General features: G+C 43.3%; 1 protein-coding gene across 1 annotated transcript in view; it reads right to left on the bottom strand.

The window, feature by feature from the left end:
• Window positions 1-1,355: 1,355 nt before the first annotated feature.
• Window positions 1,356-19,176, bottom strand: part of LOC135104724 (speckle-type POZ protein B-like) — an 18,904-nt gene continuing 1,083 nt past the window's right edge. The window contains 9 exon segments of the mRNA XM_064012249.1: window positions 1,356-5,109; window positions 5,268-5,410; window positions 6,235-6,413; window positions 10,822-10,999; window positions 11,452-11,493; window positions 11,495-11,580; window positions 12,626-12,777; window positions 15,530-15,651; window positions 18,747-18,907. Of these exon segments, the coding sequence (XP_063868319.1) occupies window positions 4,962-5,109; window positions 5,268-5,410; window positions 6,235-6,413; window positions 10,822-10,999; window positions 11,452-11,493; window positions 11,495-11,580; window positions 12,626-12,777; window positions 15,530-15,651; window positions 18,747-18,907 (1,211 nt within the window). The 3' untranslated portion in view covers window positions 1,356-4,961.

Here is a 19,176-nt window from a genome sequence, read left to right as displayed (position 1 = left end):
CGTAACGTATTTCATTTTGAAATTGACCCCTACAAAAAATGAAGCTAGGCTGGAATGCATTCTATTTTATGATTTGATAATTACTTAAATTAATATTCACAGTATCAAAACATCTCCAACCTGAGTAGTTGTAAAGAAATATCAACACAAATATGGAAAAAGTGTTGGAACTTTTGACACCATTATAACCATTCAAAAGTCCGCCCATTTCACTTTACACCACTAAAAAAACTTTAAAAAATCGGAACTATTTTTTCAAGCAATGCAAAGTTAGTTACAAGCTGAAATAGAGAAATAAGGAATCTAAAAAATGACAAAATCGCCACTTTTAACGGAACTAAAAACCATTTCAAAATGCACATACTCAACTCAACAGGAACGCAAAACATTTAAAAAATCATAAACGATTTTTTAAAGCAATAAAAGCTTCACTACAGCCTCAAATAAAAAAGCCAAGAACCGGGGTGGGTAGAAATAACCGTGAAAACGGCCCTATATTTACATAAAAAAAAATACACAAAATTCAGCCCAGTTACTTAACTGAAGCAATAAAAACACTTCAACAGCAACAAAATATTTTTAGAAACCATAAAAACTTACTATAGAAGCCGAGTAAAGTAATTAAGGAAAATATAAAAAATATTGGAACCCACAGGCCGGAACATGTCCTCGGGGCCGATCTCAGTGGGTGATCAGCAAGAATTATAGTATTGAGAAATCGGCAAGATAATCAGTCATCTCTGGCAGTGTTTCTGTTCTGAATACAGGCCGTCCCATTTCATTCACCACGAAGGAAGGTTCATAAAAACATCAGTTCATCGATTTATTAACCAAGATTTTAATGGTGGTGAGTCGGGCGTCCACACTGGCCCGACTCTCCCCGCCTCACAATGTAGTCCTTTCTTTCCTTCATTACCCGAGAGGCGCCGTGATTACTGCCCCTCCCCACCCCATGGCCAGCCCCGAAGTCCCCAGTCCCCTACCCCTTTCACACCCTGCATGGAGAAGGTGGAGGAGGAGGAAGAGGAGGAAGATGAGGAGGGGGTGGTGAGGAAGAGCCAGGGGATGGTTGCCTGACATGCGCAAACAATAATAATGATGATGATGATGATGATAATAATAATAATAATAATAATAATAATAATAATAATAATAATAATAATAATAATAATAATAATAATAATAATAAAATCAAAATAAACATCACATAAACGGAGTCCCAAGATCCATTCTATTCACATGTTCATCTATATATACTTTTCTCCCTTCTTCAAAGTCGTAATGGAGAAGAGAATGAAGGAGGGGAAGTGGGAGGGATTGGTGTGTGTGTGTGTGTGTGTGTGTGTGTGTGTGTGTGTGTGTGTGTGTGTGTGTGTGTGTGTGTGTGTGTGTGTGTGTGTGTGTGTGTGTGTGTGTGTGTGTGTGTGTGTGTGTGTGTGTGTGTGTGTGTGTGTGTGTGTGTGTACTGGTTGACTGAGAGAAAAGAAGGGAAAGGAGGGCGTATAAATAAGTGTAAAAGGGGAAACACTGAAGTAGATGGGGGAACAAGGTGCAAGTGCATGGATAGGGATGAAACAATTTAGATTATCTCGAGTCTAATGAAATGTTATGCAAGTACTGAGCCAAAGATGTCACTAAGGATACATGAAAGGGGACGTCACACACACACACACACACACACACACACACACACACACACACACACACACACACACACACACACACACACACACACACACACACACACTTCCCTGGTTGTGAAATGAAGAATGACAGTTATGATCATTATTATTGTTATTATTTCAAGTTCTGAGTGAGTATGACTGCTCAGAGATAACTAATATTATAACTCTCTCTCTCTCTCTCTCTCTCTCTCTGGTTAAGTGACTTGGTGAGTTGCTGTGTGTGTGTGTGTGTGTGTGTGTGTGTGTGTGTGTGTGTGTGTGTGTGTGTGTGTGTGTGTGTGATGAATCCCTGCCCTGTCACACACACCCACCCACTTGTTCACTTACATCACCTGTGTATATTAACTAAATACATAAATTAAAGGAAACAAACAAAACAAAACAAAAAAAGGGGGAAACATTAATATAAAAATAACTTTGTACTTCGGCAAAAAATCAATAATATTCCACTGACTGACTGACTGTGAGAGACATGAGGGTGACTAACTGAATGGCTGGCATGCATGTCTTTACAATTCTGCTCATACATATATCACCTATCTTAAAATTATCATCATTATTTATCTACTTTTACTTCAATTCCTATCCCGTAACTAATCCACTGGTCTTTCCTAACCCTCCCCCTTGCCTTCACTCCTTCCCTCTCCCTGATGTGTTCTATGCCCCATCCACCTCTCACCACATTCCTCTCTCTCCCCTGAGAAAAACTTTCTTTTTAACCTGTCCCCGTAGTACATCATTTCCCTGACTGCTATTCCCTGCGTCCCTACATCCTCTCTCTCTCTCTCTCTCTCTCTCTCTCTCTCTCTCACTCTCTCTCACCATTACCTCTTTATTATTACTGAATCCCAACTCAGAATGAGAGAGAGAGAGAGAGAGAGAGAGAGAGAGAGAGAGAGAGAGAGAGAGAGAGAGAGAGAGAGAGAGAGAGAGAGAGAGAGAGAGAGAGAGAGAGAGAGAGAGAGAGAGAGAGAGAGAGAGAGAGAGAGAGAGAGAGAGAGAGATACTTGAAGCAATTATTCCACTGAGTGAGCAAGTGAGCAGGCAGGTGAGTGATTGAGTGTCATTACAAAGCCCAAGGAGTGAGGTAGTAGGCAGGCAGGTGTGAGGAGTGATGTGTGACAGGCAGGGCTGGCAGGCTGACTGACTGAGTTAAAGGGGGCTTGAAGTAGGAGGAAAGAAGGGCTGGCTCCACAGGTCAGTATAAAAATAATAAAACAAAACAAGAACAATGATAAAAAAAGTAGGTAATTGAGGCGTTGGCATGGCACGATGCTCACAAGAGTGGTGATCTCCCTCATCCTACTATTGCTGATGATGATGCTGATGCTGTGAGGAGATCAGGTGTTGGTGATGTCAGGCGAGGAGAAGTGGAGCAACACAGCAATGATGGAAGGAATAATAATAATAATAAAAGAAAATTGATGATGACGGTGATACTGTGTAAAAAATCATAATAATAATAATAATGATTGAGGGTTGATGATGTTGAAAAAACTACAACAAACGAACAAACGAACGAAGGAAAACAGTATGTAATATTATACCTCCAGCTACATTTTTTTTACACACACACACACACACACACAAAAAAAAAAAGAAAAAAAAAAGTGTCAGTACCTTTCTGTCATTATCTCCTTGCTGACAAGAAGAAATTAATCCATTACGACAAAGAAAAAACACAAAACAAATAAATAACAAATTCCTTTCATACAAACATATGCACACACACACACACACACACACACACACACACACACACACACACACACACACACACATATCCCTCGCAGGACTTTTCTCTACCAACCCCTATCCTTCCTTCCTTCCTTTCTTAGCGTCACATTTCCACCCATCCATCAATAGTTTGTTTGTTTACTTCCGCCACACATATTTTCAACTGAGGCAGTGCAAATCACACACCGTCTGTCTTCAGTTTGGGGGTGTGAGGTGGGGTGAGGGGAGTGAGGGGGGTTGAGAGGGGGTGAATGGGAAGGGTTATCACCAACTTAGTCGTCTTTTTTTTTTTTCTTCAGTCTCTGCTGCACTGGTGAGGGGGTGTTACGGTGGGGTGGGTGTGTGGGGATGGTTGGTGGGGGGCGGAGTGGTGGGTGGGTGGGTGGGTGCTCCACGAGGCATCTCTTTGGGAATCTTTCTGTTCATTTTGTGTTTTCTTTCTTTCTATTTTTTCACATTAATTTCAGCACTCATTCACTTGAGGTTGTGAGGTTGTGATGAGGGTCACTTCCTTCCCTCCCTCATTACCAGTCACCAGGCAAGGGGAGTGAGGGAGAGGGCAAGGAAGAGGAGGGAGGAGGAGGAAGATGAGGAGGTGGTGGTGGTGGTGGTGGTGGTTGTGAAGGAGGAGGAGGATGAGGAGGGTCCCGATAGCTGTTTTCACTGAGCCACGAGCCCGTTTTCTATAACCTACGAAAGCACAGACTAAAGTAAACCTTGTACATTGCAGAGGATTCACACTTCCTTACCCCATGTGCCCCAGGAGTCCTGGCAGGGCAGGGGTGGGGCAGCCTGGGGGGGTGAGGCCTCCAGGGGTTGTGGGTGTACTGGGTGTGGTGAGGAGGGGGAGCAGAGTCCTCAAGGGTCATGCTGCAAGCTGTCTGCAGCTTGGGTGAGAGGTGTGTGTGTGTGTGTGTGTGTGTGTGTGTGTGTGTGTGTGTGTGTGTGTGTGTGTGTGTGTGTGTGTGTGTGTGTGTGTGTGTGTGTGTGTGTGTGTGTGTGTGTGTGTGTGTGTGTGTGTGTGTGTGTGTGTGGGGCTTTGTACAAGTGGCTGTATGTGTGTGCTTATGTGTGTATGCATATGTGTGTATGAGGGGGTGTTTCAAAGTGTGTGTGTGTGTGTGTGTGTGTGTGTGTGTGTGTGTGTGTGTGTGTGTGTGTGTGTGTGTGTGTGTGTGTGTGTGTGTGTGTGTGTGTGTGTGTGTGTGTGTGTGTGTGTGTGTGTGTGTGTGTGTGTGTGTGTGTGTGTGTGTGTGTGTGTGTGCACTTGTGTCTGCACTGAGATCAAGTGTTGGCCTCGTCTCTTGGTCCGTGCGGCCACGGTGGGCCGAGAGGTCGGTCCGGCCATCCTGAGTGGGTGGGAGCGCCTCCCTGGATTGTACTCTTGACTGGTGGGAAGGGTGGCCCGCCCTCGCCCTCCCCCCCCAGATACCCCCCAAGCCACAGCAGGGCATTGGGTGGGGTGAGGGTGCTGCAGGGGGGCATGGGGGCAGGCTGGGCAGGCCTGAGGCAGTCTGTGGGTGGGGTCTGTGGCCAGGCTCAGGGGCTGGCCTTTATCCTCTTGCGGGGCGGGCCGATGGGCGGGATCTGCTGGGTGGCCAGGGCACGGAAGGCTTCGGCAATGAGGTGCGGGTGGGACTGGATCATGGATTTCCACCCCTGAGTCTCCATGACATCTGTGGCATGTCTGTGGGGAGGAGGAGATGCAGGAGCACAGTTAGGTTAGTTGGGAAGCAAGGAAATTCTTAATGTCAGAAACAAGAGAAGAACAAGGGCAACAATTCACAGAGGCAAGACACTACATGTGACAAACAGCTCAAAATTCTGTGTTTGTTTGGGACTCACGTGTTTATGAATTCAATGGCCTGAGCCTTGAGTTGATCGGCTGAGTGGAGGTCCGCCAAGATGAGCACATCGGCCGCATTCTCAGTGCTCAGGTTGACACAGAGAGCCTCCTCACACATCACTTTCAGTCTCTCCAGAGCGTACTGCAAGGAAGAGCATATGAGGATCAGGTGCACTGTGATGGAGAGGGTAAGGAGGTGATGAGAAGCATGGTGCTGTGAGGATGTGTGAGGGAGATGTGAAGGAAAGGTGGGTGAGAGGACTGTGAAAGGTGGATGAGGTGATGAAGTGTTTCTTGCTGACATCAATAGTATCAAGTGATTGCACACTATATTCCCCCAAAGCTAGCAGTGTTTGTGTAGCAATAGAGAGCACAGGCATCTGACACTCTGAATGAATAACTCACTCACTCACTTACTCTCTCTCTCAGGGAAATAGCAAAATAACTGACTAACAGACACACTGACTGAAACACAAGATAAATGACAGGACACTTAAAAAATGACTGAAAACATTTGTGTAGCAATAGAGAGCACAGGTATCTGACACTGAATGAATAACTCACTCACTCATTCACTCACTCTCTCTCTCTCAGGGAAATGACAAAATGACCAACTAACAGACACACTGACTGACTGAAACACAAGATAAATGACAGGACACTTACAAAATGACTGAAAAACAGACTAATTTAGGCATAAACTGTACTCTCTATAAACGAAAAAGAAATACACATTCATCACCCCATCTTACACACACACACACACACACACACACACACACACACACACACACACACACACACACACACACACACACACACACACACACACACACACACACACACACACACACACACTGTCAGCCTGAAAAAATGGGACCTAATAAGCTGAATTCTATATAAAAAGACAAACAGATACATTGATCACGCACGCCACCTTACACAAACACACACACACATACACACCTTGTCGGCCGCTGCTAGTAGGTCATCTGCCATCTTCTCAAGGTTGGTCGCCTTGCCAGTGTAGATGAAGCGGAGCATTTCCCTCAACACCTCATGGTCAACATCCTGGATCTCCACCCGGTTGTGCTTCCGTTCTTCCATCTCATGGGCGAACATGGCGGCGAACACAGGGGACCGGGCTGCCAAAGAGGGTGGGGAAAGTCAGTTTTTTTTTTTTTACCATTATTTTTTCCTTATGTAAGAGAGGTGCTGGCCACGGGCAACACAATATAAATACACAGACAAAGATGAAGACCACTGAGATTGTGTGTGTGAGCAAGTATGAAGCTTAGGCTATTACCGTGTGTGTGTGTGTGTGTGTGTGTGTGTGTGTGTGTGTGTGTGTGTGTGTGTGTGTGTGTGTGTGTGTGTGTGTGTGTGTGTGTGTGTGTGTGTGTGTGTGTGTGTGTGTGTGATTTATGCATTTATACATTTTAGTTTGTGCTTTGCAGGGAACAGCATCATCATGAAGGGGCAAAGGTAAAGCAGTGTGTGTTGTAGGCCCTTGCTGTGAATGCATGTGGCCAGCTGTGCTACACCTAAGCTCCAGCTAAGTGCCATATTCAAGAAAAACATAACAGGGAAAAGTTGTCATAAACTGCACACATCTGTCATAAACTAATACAGGATGCTACTGGAAAAATGGAGCTATGAAGTAGTGGTGACTTTGGTCCATCACAGTCTTCTATCATCAGAGCCATCACTCAGACTGTAGATGCCCTTGCAGATGTGCAAATGGTGCAGAGATTCATTAAGTTTCCCATCTCCCAAAAGCTGCTGATCAAAACGACTGAATTTAAGGAAATTGCAGACTTCCCAGGGGTTATTGGTGTAATTGAAGGTACACATGTGAGAATTACAGCCCCCAAGAACCAAGAAGATACCTATATGAACCATAAGGGCTATCACAGCATAAATACACAAATTGTATTTGATGCTAAGCACAGAATTCTCAACATTCTTGCCAAGTGGCCAAGCTCTGTGTACAATTCAAAGATTTTAAGCAACAGTGGAATCTGTGCACTATTCAAAAAGGGTTTTGTGCCACCAAGCAGTCACTTGCTTGGGGATAGTGGCTATCCAAGCAAGCCATGGCTATTGACCCCATACCTACAACCAGAGCCTGGGGCTCAATCACAGTACAAAAGATATGTACTAATTAGAAATTTTGTATAACATTATAGTTATTAAGTTTTATATATATATATATATATATATATATATATATATATATATATATATATATATATATATATATATATATATATATATATATATATATATATATATATATATATATATATATATATATATATATATATATATATATATATAAGAAACATTTATATCTTTTTGGGATCATATATAAATATATGAATTCACCTAAATAATCAACTTAACCACCAGTCCCAAGCCTGTCTGTCAGGTCTAAGAGATGGGTAATTCTGTGGAGACAGTATTACTGTAATGCATCCCCAACATTGGCTGCACAAAGCCTACCACTGTCTATTACAAAATTTAATTTAGTGTTACCTTACCATAACCTCTTCACTTGAAATACCTGCAATACCTGTTTAGCTGCAGAACTACTGAACAGACAGTGCAATTTTTTCACCCCCATCTCATTATGGTTACTGTAAACCATCTTCATTGCTTAATCATATCCAGCAGAAGTGAACATTAATATTTAGCAGTACCTACTCTTACAGTGCTCCCAGTACAGATTTGCCACTAAATACTGTATCTTTTTCTAAGGCCCATAAGAAAACATGTTGCATCGTAGAAAGAGGAATCAGGCAGCTGAAATGCTGGTTTCATGTTTTATGCAGTGAAATCCACATAAGCCCCCCATCTAAGGTCTGCAAAATCATCCATGCATATGGTGTGCTTCACAACATATGTAAGGTAAGAAAAAATACATTTTCCTGTTGAGGCAGACAAAACTGTGGAAGAGGAGGAAGGTAATGGAGCACACAGCAATGCCGATCAGTTGTACTGAGAGCAGTTCTGTAACCTGCATTTCTGGTAAATTAATCTATGTAGTTAGTTTACACCTCAATAATTAGTACTTAGCCCAACAGACCTCAACACCTAAAAACAAATGATATGCTATTACACAATTAAAAATGTGTCATAAATAGGTGTAAGGTTTTATAATGAATTATGCATGTTAAACATTTGCTATACATATCACTACCATCTTTGCATTAACATCATTCTTATTGCAGCAATGGTGCAGGAATCCATGTGTCCCTCTAGTCTCCCCAAGGAAATGTAAAAGTAATGTTCTATTATCCCTTGCACTATATCTAAGTTTAATTTCTTCTTCTTTGGACCTGTTACATTTTGAATCAATTCTCAGGTCTCTCTTCTTCATCTTTCTCGACACCTCTGGATAGTAATTTTTTATTGTCGAGCACTTGGTCAAAAATGTTTTCATGTGGCTCACTATTGGTTTCTTTGTCTCTTGTTAGTCTTAGCACTGTTCTAATTCTTCATTCTTCTTCTACCTTCTTCTTATCCCATTCCTCTCGGCATATGATTCCTGACATTTGTCTATTTAGCTATCATCTTTGTGCTCTGTACATGTCACAACTCTATAATGAAATGTTTGATTGTCTTCTTTTCTTCACTACATAGCTCTTGTAAGTCTCTGTTCCTATTGTTTCATTCAAGTGTTCCACTTCTTGTCTTAAAGAGTAATTTACCTGACCAGTCACCTTGGTACCACCTTGGCCCATCTCTCCTCACTCACTGTTTCTATTTTCTTCATAACACATAGCTTTCCTTTTCTCTCCTCTTTTGAAACAGAGTTCTACCCCATTTCTCCTTTCAATGCTTCTATTGCTGTATTTTTGGGAGCTCCTAACACTGCTTTTCAATAGAATTTTGGATTACATCAAGTTTTCTGATATATTCCAATCTGTAATTGATAATTTCTGCTCCATATAAACAATGTGGCATAGCCATTCCTTTCCACAAACAACTTCCATGTTCATACTTGATTTCTCTACTCCCTCCACTTACACTGAGGCACTCCTACGGGATCGCATTTACCTTATTTCAAAGATAGGAATAATATCTTATCAACTGTGTCTCTTCTCCAAACACATAAAAAATTAAGGAAATATTTTTAGAAACTATAAAATGGTGATAAACAACAGTTTTTGCTTCATTTTTTTAATATTTGAAATGAAGTAAACGCTATATATAGCAGACGGAGGAGGCAGTAGACACCCGCCAACATGATAATTACTCCCAGTGAGATCTGAAGCAATGGATCAGGGAGTACTGTAAACTCATCATTAACCTAGTTGTGACATCACTGAATGTTTCCCTTGTGTCTTGCAACACAAAGAGGCAGTCACAGCTTGTCCTCTAAAGACACCTCTCTTCCTTCACCCTAAACTACATGCACCTAATTACACACACACCCTTCACTCAAAATTCAAAATTAATATGGTAACTCATACACCAGCTTCAGAGTCCCCATCTGGGGAGAGGACCATAAATGTCCCCAGGATGGAATGCTCTTCTGATATCAATCCTAAGTGTCTTGACAATTCCCTCAATTTTTCTTCATTAACTTCTGCAACATTCGCAGTCTTGGATCTAATTTTCAATCTGTAGAACACCACCTCTCCTTTACTAAACCTCATCTTTTCCTCAGTGAAACACAGGTGTTTGAGGCAATTGACAGCAGCCCCTTTTTTTGCTCCCTTCTACTTTATCCTCATTTTCAATCAAAAGCTGAATGTTACATCTATGTGCACAATGACAACATGCTCTCATGCCCACACTCTTGAATCTTCTAAGTTTTCCATGATCTGACTACAACTACAGAATCACTCTCAAACTATATTTATCTGTGTTGTTTCTTCTTTCTCTTATCCCTATTCTCTCAAATACAAGAGTTAACCAGTATTCTAAATCATTCATTCCTTTCTCTGATAAACTCTGGAACTCCCCTGCCTGGTTCTGGATGACAAACTCTTTCAAGAGGGAGGTTTCAAGACACTCATCCTGTAATTTTTGACTACTGCTTTTGACTCTGTTTGGGGACCAGCACCTAAATGGGCTTTTTTATTTTTTTTATTGCAGTTTTGTTGCCCTTGGCCAGTGCCCCCTACCAAAAAAAAAAAAAAAGACAGACAGTTTTCCTAAAGTCATTACTTATGATACATAACATATGATGGATGTTCTAAGTTATGATACACATCTGCCATAGCTATGACACATCATAACTTTACAAAGAATACGGCCACTGGGGTGTAGTAGGGTGATCCACAAAACTATCCCTTTCAATCAGGGTCTCACAAGGCAGAGTGTGACTTGATGCTTATGTTAGTGTGAGGTGCTTTGTCTGGCTGTCCTGTGTGGGATTGCTGGCCTGATATATAGATAGACAGACAGATAGATAGATAGATAGATAGATAGATAGATAGATAGATAGATAGATAGATAGATAGATAGATAGAAAGATAGATAGATAGATAGATAGAAGGATAGATTATTATTCTTACTATTATTATTATTACACATACATACCTGCCAGGATAGCTTTGTGAGCCTGGAACTCTCGGCCGGCCACAGACAGAGTCACATCTGAGAATCGCTGGGACTCAAAGAGGCTGCCCAGCTCATCAGAGAGGCGGCAGTCAGGAACCTTGAAGTGAATGGCATTGCTCTGCCCGGAGATGTTGACACTGTCTGCCACCACCGACACCTGCAGCAGTGTGCAAGCGTGTTAGTAGGTGGGACAGGGAAAGGTACATGTGGATATGGAAAGAGATGAGAGAAGGAAGAGAGATGAGAGGAGGAAGAGGAAGAGTAAGTTGAAGAGAAGAGAAAGGAAAAAAGTGGTAACTGGTGAGGAAATAAGAGAAAGGAAGGATGCTTAGCAACACACACACACACACACACACACACACACACACACACACACACACACACACACACAGACACACACACACACACACACACATGTGCCTTCCATCACCTCATCTAGTTCTGCTTTGTCTTAAATCTCTTTCTCCTTAATGCTCCCTTTCTCCAGACTCATAATCTCTCTCTCTCTCTCTCTCTCTCTCTCTCCTCTCTCTCTCTCTCTCTCCTCTCTCTCTCTCTCTCTCTCTCTCTCTCTCTCTCTCTCTCTCTCTCTCAGCCACCAACACTCACCTCACAGTAAAGGGTCAACTTGTCATCTGGCAGCAGCCCATTAAGCCTCATCCAGCAAAAAGTCTCTGCGGATGAACTTCTTGAAGCCCCAGTCCTTGCCCTGCACAAACCTGTAGGCACGCTGACTCTCTGTGGGGGATGGGGGCAATCAGTTACCACTCGGCACTGTCACTATGTGCTGCTGTTGTTGCTGCTGCTGCTGCTGCTGCTGCTTGGCCTATTCATGCCAGGGCAGCTACTATTATTATTACTTACAAAAGTCATAGTATAGTAAATCTATTTTCTACTGAGCATTTAGGTGTGGTCCCCTTCAGGACTGAGCTTCCCACTGTCCTGCTAAATGTACCAGTGCTGTGCCTGCGATGATCTCAGAATATCCTTGCCTTTAGTTAAAGGTCTTCTACTGGCTTTTTCTTCCAAGAAATATACATTTTTTTGTTGTAAGTAAGTTCTTTCCTGCTACAGTGAAGCACACAAGGGCACTTAGCAGGTGCATGAGGGGAAGTTTTCATTATAGATAGTGACCAGAGAAAGTGACCTGGGTCACATGCCTCAACCTGACCTGTGGTGCATGGCTATGGCCAGTCACCATATGACCTTGACAACATTGGAAAGCAGTGTTGTCAAGTGTTGTGGTACATACACCCGCAATTATTGCTATCATCCTTAAAGAAATGAAGCAATCATAATATTTTCATCCTTATCAACCACACGTCTTCAGATTCACATTGAAGCAATAAACAATTGACGCATCGACCAGTGTTGTGACGGGTGTGGCAGAGTGATGGGCACCACAGTCCCTACGGGGGCCACACCTGAATGCTGTGTTATGGCAGATGTGGCAGATTGATGGGCACCATAGTTCCCATGGAGGCCAAGCCTGAACTCAGTGTTGTGAAGGGTGTGGCAGAGCAACAGGCACCATAGTCTCCATGGTGGCCATATCTAAACACTCACTACAAAACAGATTCACTACACTACTTTCTTATACGATAACAGTACTATGTCTTAAAAGATTACAGCTACATTATTACATGAAATTACATCAGAAAATAACATAACAACAACAACTACTACTACAGCAACAACTGCCATAACTACTAATGATCTGCTACTACCAGCACCACAACTACTAATGATACACCACCACCACCAGCATGACAAGACCACCTACCCATGGCTTTAGTCTCCTCTCTCTTGGCATTGAGGATGGAAAACTTGAACTTGGCCCGCACCTCAGACTTATTAGAGGACACAAGCAGCAGGTACAGCGAGAGGTAGTCCTTGCTCTCCTCATCCAGGCCCTTGGGGTTCACTCGCAGACACCTGTGGGGGCAGAGAAAGGAGTGAGTGAGAGTGAGTGGGTGAAGAGGGAGTGGGTGAAGAGGGGCAGAGGATGAGTGAGTGGGTTGAGACTGACAAAGAAGGAGGGTAGGTGGTGAATGAATTAAACAGAGGGCATGAATGAGTGAATAAAAGATGTAGAGGGGGTGGGTGGGTGAATGAGTGGGTGAGTGAGAGGATGAAGAAATGCAGAGTGAGTGAGTGAGTGAGTGAGTGAGTGAGTGAGTGAGTGAGTGAGTGAGTGAGTGAGTGAGTGAGTGAGTGAATGAGTGAGTGAGTGAATGAGTGAATGAGTGAATGAGTGAGTGAGTGGGTCGGTGAAGCGACAAGAGAGAGAGAGTGGATGAACGGAAATGCTGAGCGAGTGAGTGAGTGAGTGACTGAGTGAGTAAGAGGGGTTGAATTAGTGAGAGGGTGAAGACACAGAAAGCAGGTGAGGGAGTGAGTGCAACTGTATGTAGCTGTGTAGGGAATGAGGGAGTGAATGAATACTAGTGAAAGTAAGAATGAGTTAATTTAAGCCATGTTCGAATGTGCGTGTGGAGATATGAGAGAGAGAGAGAGAGAGAGAGAGAGAGAGAGAGAGAGAGAGAGAGAGAGAGAGAGAGAGAGAGAGAGAGAGAGAGAGAGAGAGAGAGAGAGAGAGAGAGAGAGAGAGAGGTTACTGGCTGATCTCCAAGTCCACTCCACACACACACACACACACACACACACACACACACACACACACACACACACACACACACACACACACACACGTAATACTTTAATTCCCAGCAAACAGGAAGAAGAGGGGTGAGGAGGAGGAGGAGGAGGAGGAGGAGGAGGAGGAGGAGGAGGAGGAGGAGGAGGAGGAGGAGGAGGAGGAGGAGGAGGAGGAAGGTAGGTCAATAGCCTTGGTGTTTAGTGGAGGAGGAGGAGGAGGAGGAGGAGGAGGAGGAGGAGGAGGAGGAGGAGGAGGAGGAGGAGGAGGAGGAGGAGGAGGAGGAGGAGGAGGAGGAGGAGGAGGGGTGGGAAGGGGAGGTTGCACTTGACATACAAACACACACACACACACTTCCCCTCCTCCTCCTCCTCCTCTTCATCCTCCTTTAAACCCAGAAAATACCTTGCGAGAAGGGTGGGGAGAGAGAGAGAGAGAGAGAGAGAGAGAGAGAGAGAGAGAGAGAGAGAGAGAGAGAGAGAGAGAGAGAGAGAGAGAGCATTAGCAAGGAAGAATTAAAATGGAGGTGTCCTCCTCCTCCTTCCCTCTTTAGCACCCTCTCTTCCTTCACTTCCTCCCGGGTTGCATGAATCACTCTTCCTCCAACCCCTCCTCCTTCCTCTCCTTTCATTTGTCCTCTCTCTCTCTCTCTCTCTCTCTCTCTCTCTCTCTCTCTCTCTCTCTCTCTCTCTCTCTCTCTCTCTCTCTCATCCTAACCCCCACATTCTTCCATCCATTTACTTCTTTTTCTTCCTCCACCTCCTCCTCCTCCTCCTCTTCTTATCAAAATCCCTTCATTATCTATTCTCCTCCTCCACCCTCTCTTTCTCCTCCTCTTGCTTGGCTTCTGAACCCATCTTCTCTTACCTTCCTTCCTCCTCCTCCTCCTCCTCCACCTTCTCTTCCGCCTCCACCACCTCCTTTCCTTTTGGGAGAAACTGAGACCAAAAGTGAGAGAGAGAGAGAGAGAGAGAGAGAGAGAGAGAGAGAGAGAGAGAGAGAGAGAGAGAGAGAGAGAGAGAGAGAGAGAGAGAGAGAGAGAGAGAGAGAGAGAGAGAGAGAGAGAGAGAGAGAGAGAGAGAGAGAAGCGTTAAGGGAAGAAGGAAAGGGAAGAGGAAAGTTGAGGAAGACAAGGAAAAAGGAGAGAAGAAAGGAAAATGAAAGAGGAAAGAGGAGAAAAAGGTGATAAAGAGAAGAGGAAGAGGAAGAGATAAAAGAGGAGGAAGAAGAGAAAAAAGAAGAGGAAGAGAAACAAAAAAAGGAGAGAAAAGGTGATCTGGGGAGAGAGAGAGAGAGAGAGAGAGAGAGAGAGAGAGAGAGAGAGAGAGAGAGAGAGAGAGAGAGAGAGAGAGAGAGAGAGAGGTTGTGTGTCCCCAAACTGAGGTATAATTTGGCCAAGTGTCTTAACCTTTGCAGTAAAATGTGTGGATTATTAAGGTTATCTCTCTCTCTCTCTCTCTCTCTCTCTCTCTCTCTCTCTCTCTCTCTCTCTCTCTCTCTCTCTCTCTCATTAGGAAATGTTAGGTACTGTTCAGTATAGTATCTAAGGTTATGTATGTTATGGTCAGGTTAGCTTAGGTGTATGTATGGTATGGTCAGGTTAGCTTAGGTGTATGTATGGTATGGTCAGGTTAGCTTAGGTGTATGTATGGTATGGTCAGGTTAGTTAGTTAGGTATGGCTAGCCTACGTTAGTGCCGAGTCATTTGGGATCTTTAAATAAGACAAATTTATGGATGGGGATGATAGGTGGAAATAGGTCGGCATATTTTAAACAGACTGCCACGTGTAGTAGTAGTAGTAGTAGTAGTAGTAGTAGTAGTAGTAGTAGTAGTAGTAGTAGTAGTAGTAGTAGTAGTAGTAGTAGTAGTAGTAGTGGTGGTGGTGGTGGTGGTGGTGGTAGATGAGAATGACTGATGGAAACAAGGAGACATGTTCTATACAGGGACAACCACGTGCAATTCTGACAGCTGGGCGCAGTGTCCCTCGTGTTCCCGCTCTGTCTCTCTCCCCCCGGGCGCCATGTACTTACCACTTCAGCTTGTCGTTGGCCCCGGCAGAGAAGGTGGATGACTTGAGCACCTCGCCCATCTCCTCGCGGCAGAAACTGAAGTTGTTGATGGACCACATATAGCTGAACTTTATCACCTTCACCTGAAACACACACACACACACACACACAAACAGAATTAGTAAGTTGGTCTGTCTTTTTTCTTTCTTTCTTATCTTCACCTAAAAACACACACACACACACACACACACACACACACACACACACACACACACAGTTACTTGGTTTAGTTATTTAGTTTTTAGTGAGTGAGTGAGAGCTGGTATGCGTTTTTCTTCGACCTCCATTTAAAACACACACAGTTAGTCTGTTGCTTAAATTAGTTGGTGTTTATATATATATATATATATATATATATATATATATATATATATATATATATATATATATATATATATATATATATATATCATTTTCATCAACTTTACCTTGAAAGCACAGTTAGCTCATTGTTTAGCCATTTGATCAGTTTTCTTACGTGATAACAACAACAACAACAACAACAACAACAACAACAACAACAACAACAACAACAACAATTCCGAAGAAATAGTAATTACACACTAAGAATTAAGACCTAAAAATTACACCCGTTACCAGAGAGAGAGAGAGAGAGAGAGAGAGAGAGAGAGAGAGAGAGAGAGAGAGAGAGAGAGAGAGAGAGAGAGAGAGAGAGAGAGAGAGAGAGAGAGAGAGAGAGATGAAGGGGTGAGCCAGCACACCTGAGCTCCACCTCTCTGGCCATGTAAGCGGTCATTACAACACCTGCCGCTGCTAATTAACACAAGGTCACGTGACGCAGGCGTTGCTAATCACGCTGAACTTTTATTGAGTGTTAAGTCTCGTTTTTATTCTTTTCAATTCGTTTTTGTGTGTAATTTAAAAGTGAAGGAAGACTGAACGAAGGTGTGGCGTTCATCTGATGGCTTAGTTCAGTTCACGTGTGTTGGGCTTTTGATGAGAGAGAGAGAGAGAGAGAGAGAGAGAGAGAGAGAGAGAGAGAGAGAGAGAGAGAGAGAGAGAGAGAGAGAGAGAGAGAGAGAGAGAGAGAGAGAGAGAGAGAGAGAGAGAGAGAGAGAGAGAGAGAATCTGAAGGAATCAAGAAAAGAAAGAAAAATGTAAAATGACAGACAGGAAGGAAAGAAGGAAAAAAGGAAAATAATGGGGAAAATGAAGAAATGAAGAAGGGAAGGAACGACGAAACAAGGGAAGGAAAGAAATTAATGAAAAAAATGACGGAATGGAAGATATAAATGAAGGACTGAAAAGAAACAAAACAAAGGAAGGAAGGCAGGAAGGAAAGGATGAAGGAAAAGAATGATATAGGAATGAAGTACTAAAAGGAAATAAAACGAAAAGAAGAAAATTAAAAAGAAAGAAAATATGGAAGCCATTTCGTCAAATAAAAAATACTAAAGTAAGAAATAGAAAGTAACAAACAAAAATAAAGAAAGAGGAACAGAAGAAAAATATGCACGCCATTTGACACTAATTAAGAAATAAAAAAAAAATAAGACATTCAAAGATCAATTATTCGCGTTCAGAGAGAGAGAGAGAGAGAGAGAGAGAGAGAGAGAGAGAGAGAGAGAGAGAGAGAGAGAGAGAGAGAGAGAGAGAGAGAGAGAGAGACTGGCAGCAGATAAAAAAAAATCCAGAAAACTCGAACGAAACAGAAAGAAAAAGGAAAATAAAGGAAAATAAAAAATACTGGTCATTTTCTGCAATAATTAAAAGTGTGCATCTCCTCGTGACGAGGCCGGGTGACATGGAGGGAGACAAGGGCGGGAGAGTGAGGGGGAGAGGAGGGGGAAAGAGAGGTGGGGTGGAGCGGTCAAGGGTAGTGTGTTGACAGTCTAGCTTTGCACTCAGAGAGAGAGAGAGAGAGAGAGAGAGAGAGAGAGAGAGAGAGAGAGAGAGAGAGAGAGAGAGAGAGAGAGAGAGAGAGAGAGAGAGAGAGAGAGAGAGAGAGAGGAGGAGGAGGAGGAGGAGGAGGAGGAGGAGGAGGAGGAGGAGGAGGAGGAGGAGGAGGAGGAGGAGGAGGAGGAGGAGGAGGGAAAGAGAGAGGGAAAGAGAGGGGACAAGAAGGGAGGAAGTAATGAAAGATACGAGCACGAGAGACGGATGGAGGATGAAGGAAAAGGAGGGAGCGAGGAAGGATGGAAAGAAACACAAGGGAGAGGAAAGGAGAGAAGGAAACATGATATGAAAGGAGGAAGGAATGAAGAAGGAAGGTGGAAAGAGTAAAAAAGTGAGGAGGAGAAAGGGAAGGAAGAAGGCAGAAGGAGAGAGCGAGAGAGGAAACTCCACCATGTTGCTAAGTTTCCATGGCAACTGCGTCTTTCTTCAGAGAGAGAGAGAGAGAGAGAGAGAGAGAGAGAGAGAGAGAGAGAGAGAGAGAGAGAGAGAGAGAGAGAGAGAGAGAGAGAGAGAGAGAGAGAGAGAGAGAGAGAATGTGTGTGTGTGTGTGTGTGTGTGTGTGTGTGTGTGTGTGTGTGTGTGTGTGTGTGTGTGTGTGTGTGTGTGTGTGTGTGTGTGTGTGTGTGTGTGTGTGTGTGTGTGTGTGTGTGTGGCGTTGAACCTTAACAAAAATTAACAAATGTATAAATAATAAAACGATGACAAATATATGTAAGATAAAAACAGACAGGCGGATAGGTAAACAGACAGACAGAGGTACCAGTACAAAATTGTCACCAGTATCACCATTATTAAAAAAGCATGTACCAAGTCTACTACCCTGACGAACTCAATGTAACTTAGATCTACACATCACCAATATCAACCAGTACACACCAGTACACAACCAGTACCACCAGTATTGAAAACCATGTTCCAACTACGTAACTAATCTTCGTAACATAACCTGACTAACCTACGTGACATAAACTAACCTCACTAACCTAAGTAACAAAACCTAATTAACCTACTTAACATAATCCAACTAATCTAATAACATAAATCTAACCTACGTAACATAATCCAACTAATCTAACCTAACTAACATACGTAATAATCCGATTAATTTAACATAACTAACCTACGTAGCATAACCTAACTGACCAAACCAAACCTAGCCAGATCTTTGAAGCACCACCAATATCACCAGTACATTCCAACCTGGACACAGCGCACCTGTACATCAGTCACCAGTCCCACCCGCGTCCTCAGCCAGACGTACCTGTGTGTAGCACCAGTTCTCTGCCACGGGCATGTTGTTCTCGGCGGGCAGCGGGGAGGGCACGCGCGACACAGACATGCTGGAGGCACCCGAGCTGACGTGGCCGCCGCCGCCTCCGCCACCGCCGCCGCCTCCGCCCAAGACTGAGTGGGCGTGGCCAACTGTGAGAGGGAGATGGAACGGTGAGTGAATGAGTGTGTGATTGTGTGTTGAAACAGTACTCTAATGTTTACTAATGATGATGAGGTAGTGGTAGTATTGGTAGCATTAAAATACAGTAAGGGTGGTGGTGGTGTGGTGATAACACCAGTAGTAGTAGTTATAGAAGTAGTAGTAGTAGTAGTAGTAGTAGTAGTAGTAGTAGTAGTAGTAGTAGTAGTAGTAGTAGTAGTAGTACTTGTTGCTGTTGCTCTTGTTGCAATATTTGTTA

Source organism: Scylla paramamosain, chromosome 11, assembly GCF_035594125.1.
Source record: "Scylla paramamosain isolate STU-SP2022 chromosome 11, ASM3559412v1, whole genome shotgun sequence".
NCBI classification, from domain to species: domain Eukaryota; kingdom Metazoa; phylum Arthropoda; class Malacostraca; order Decapoda; family Portunidae; genus Scylla; species Scylla paramamosain.
The sequence above is the reverse complement of the archived record's forward strand: the minus strand, read 5'-3'. Positions and strand labels throughout refer to the sequence as shown.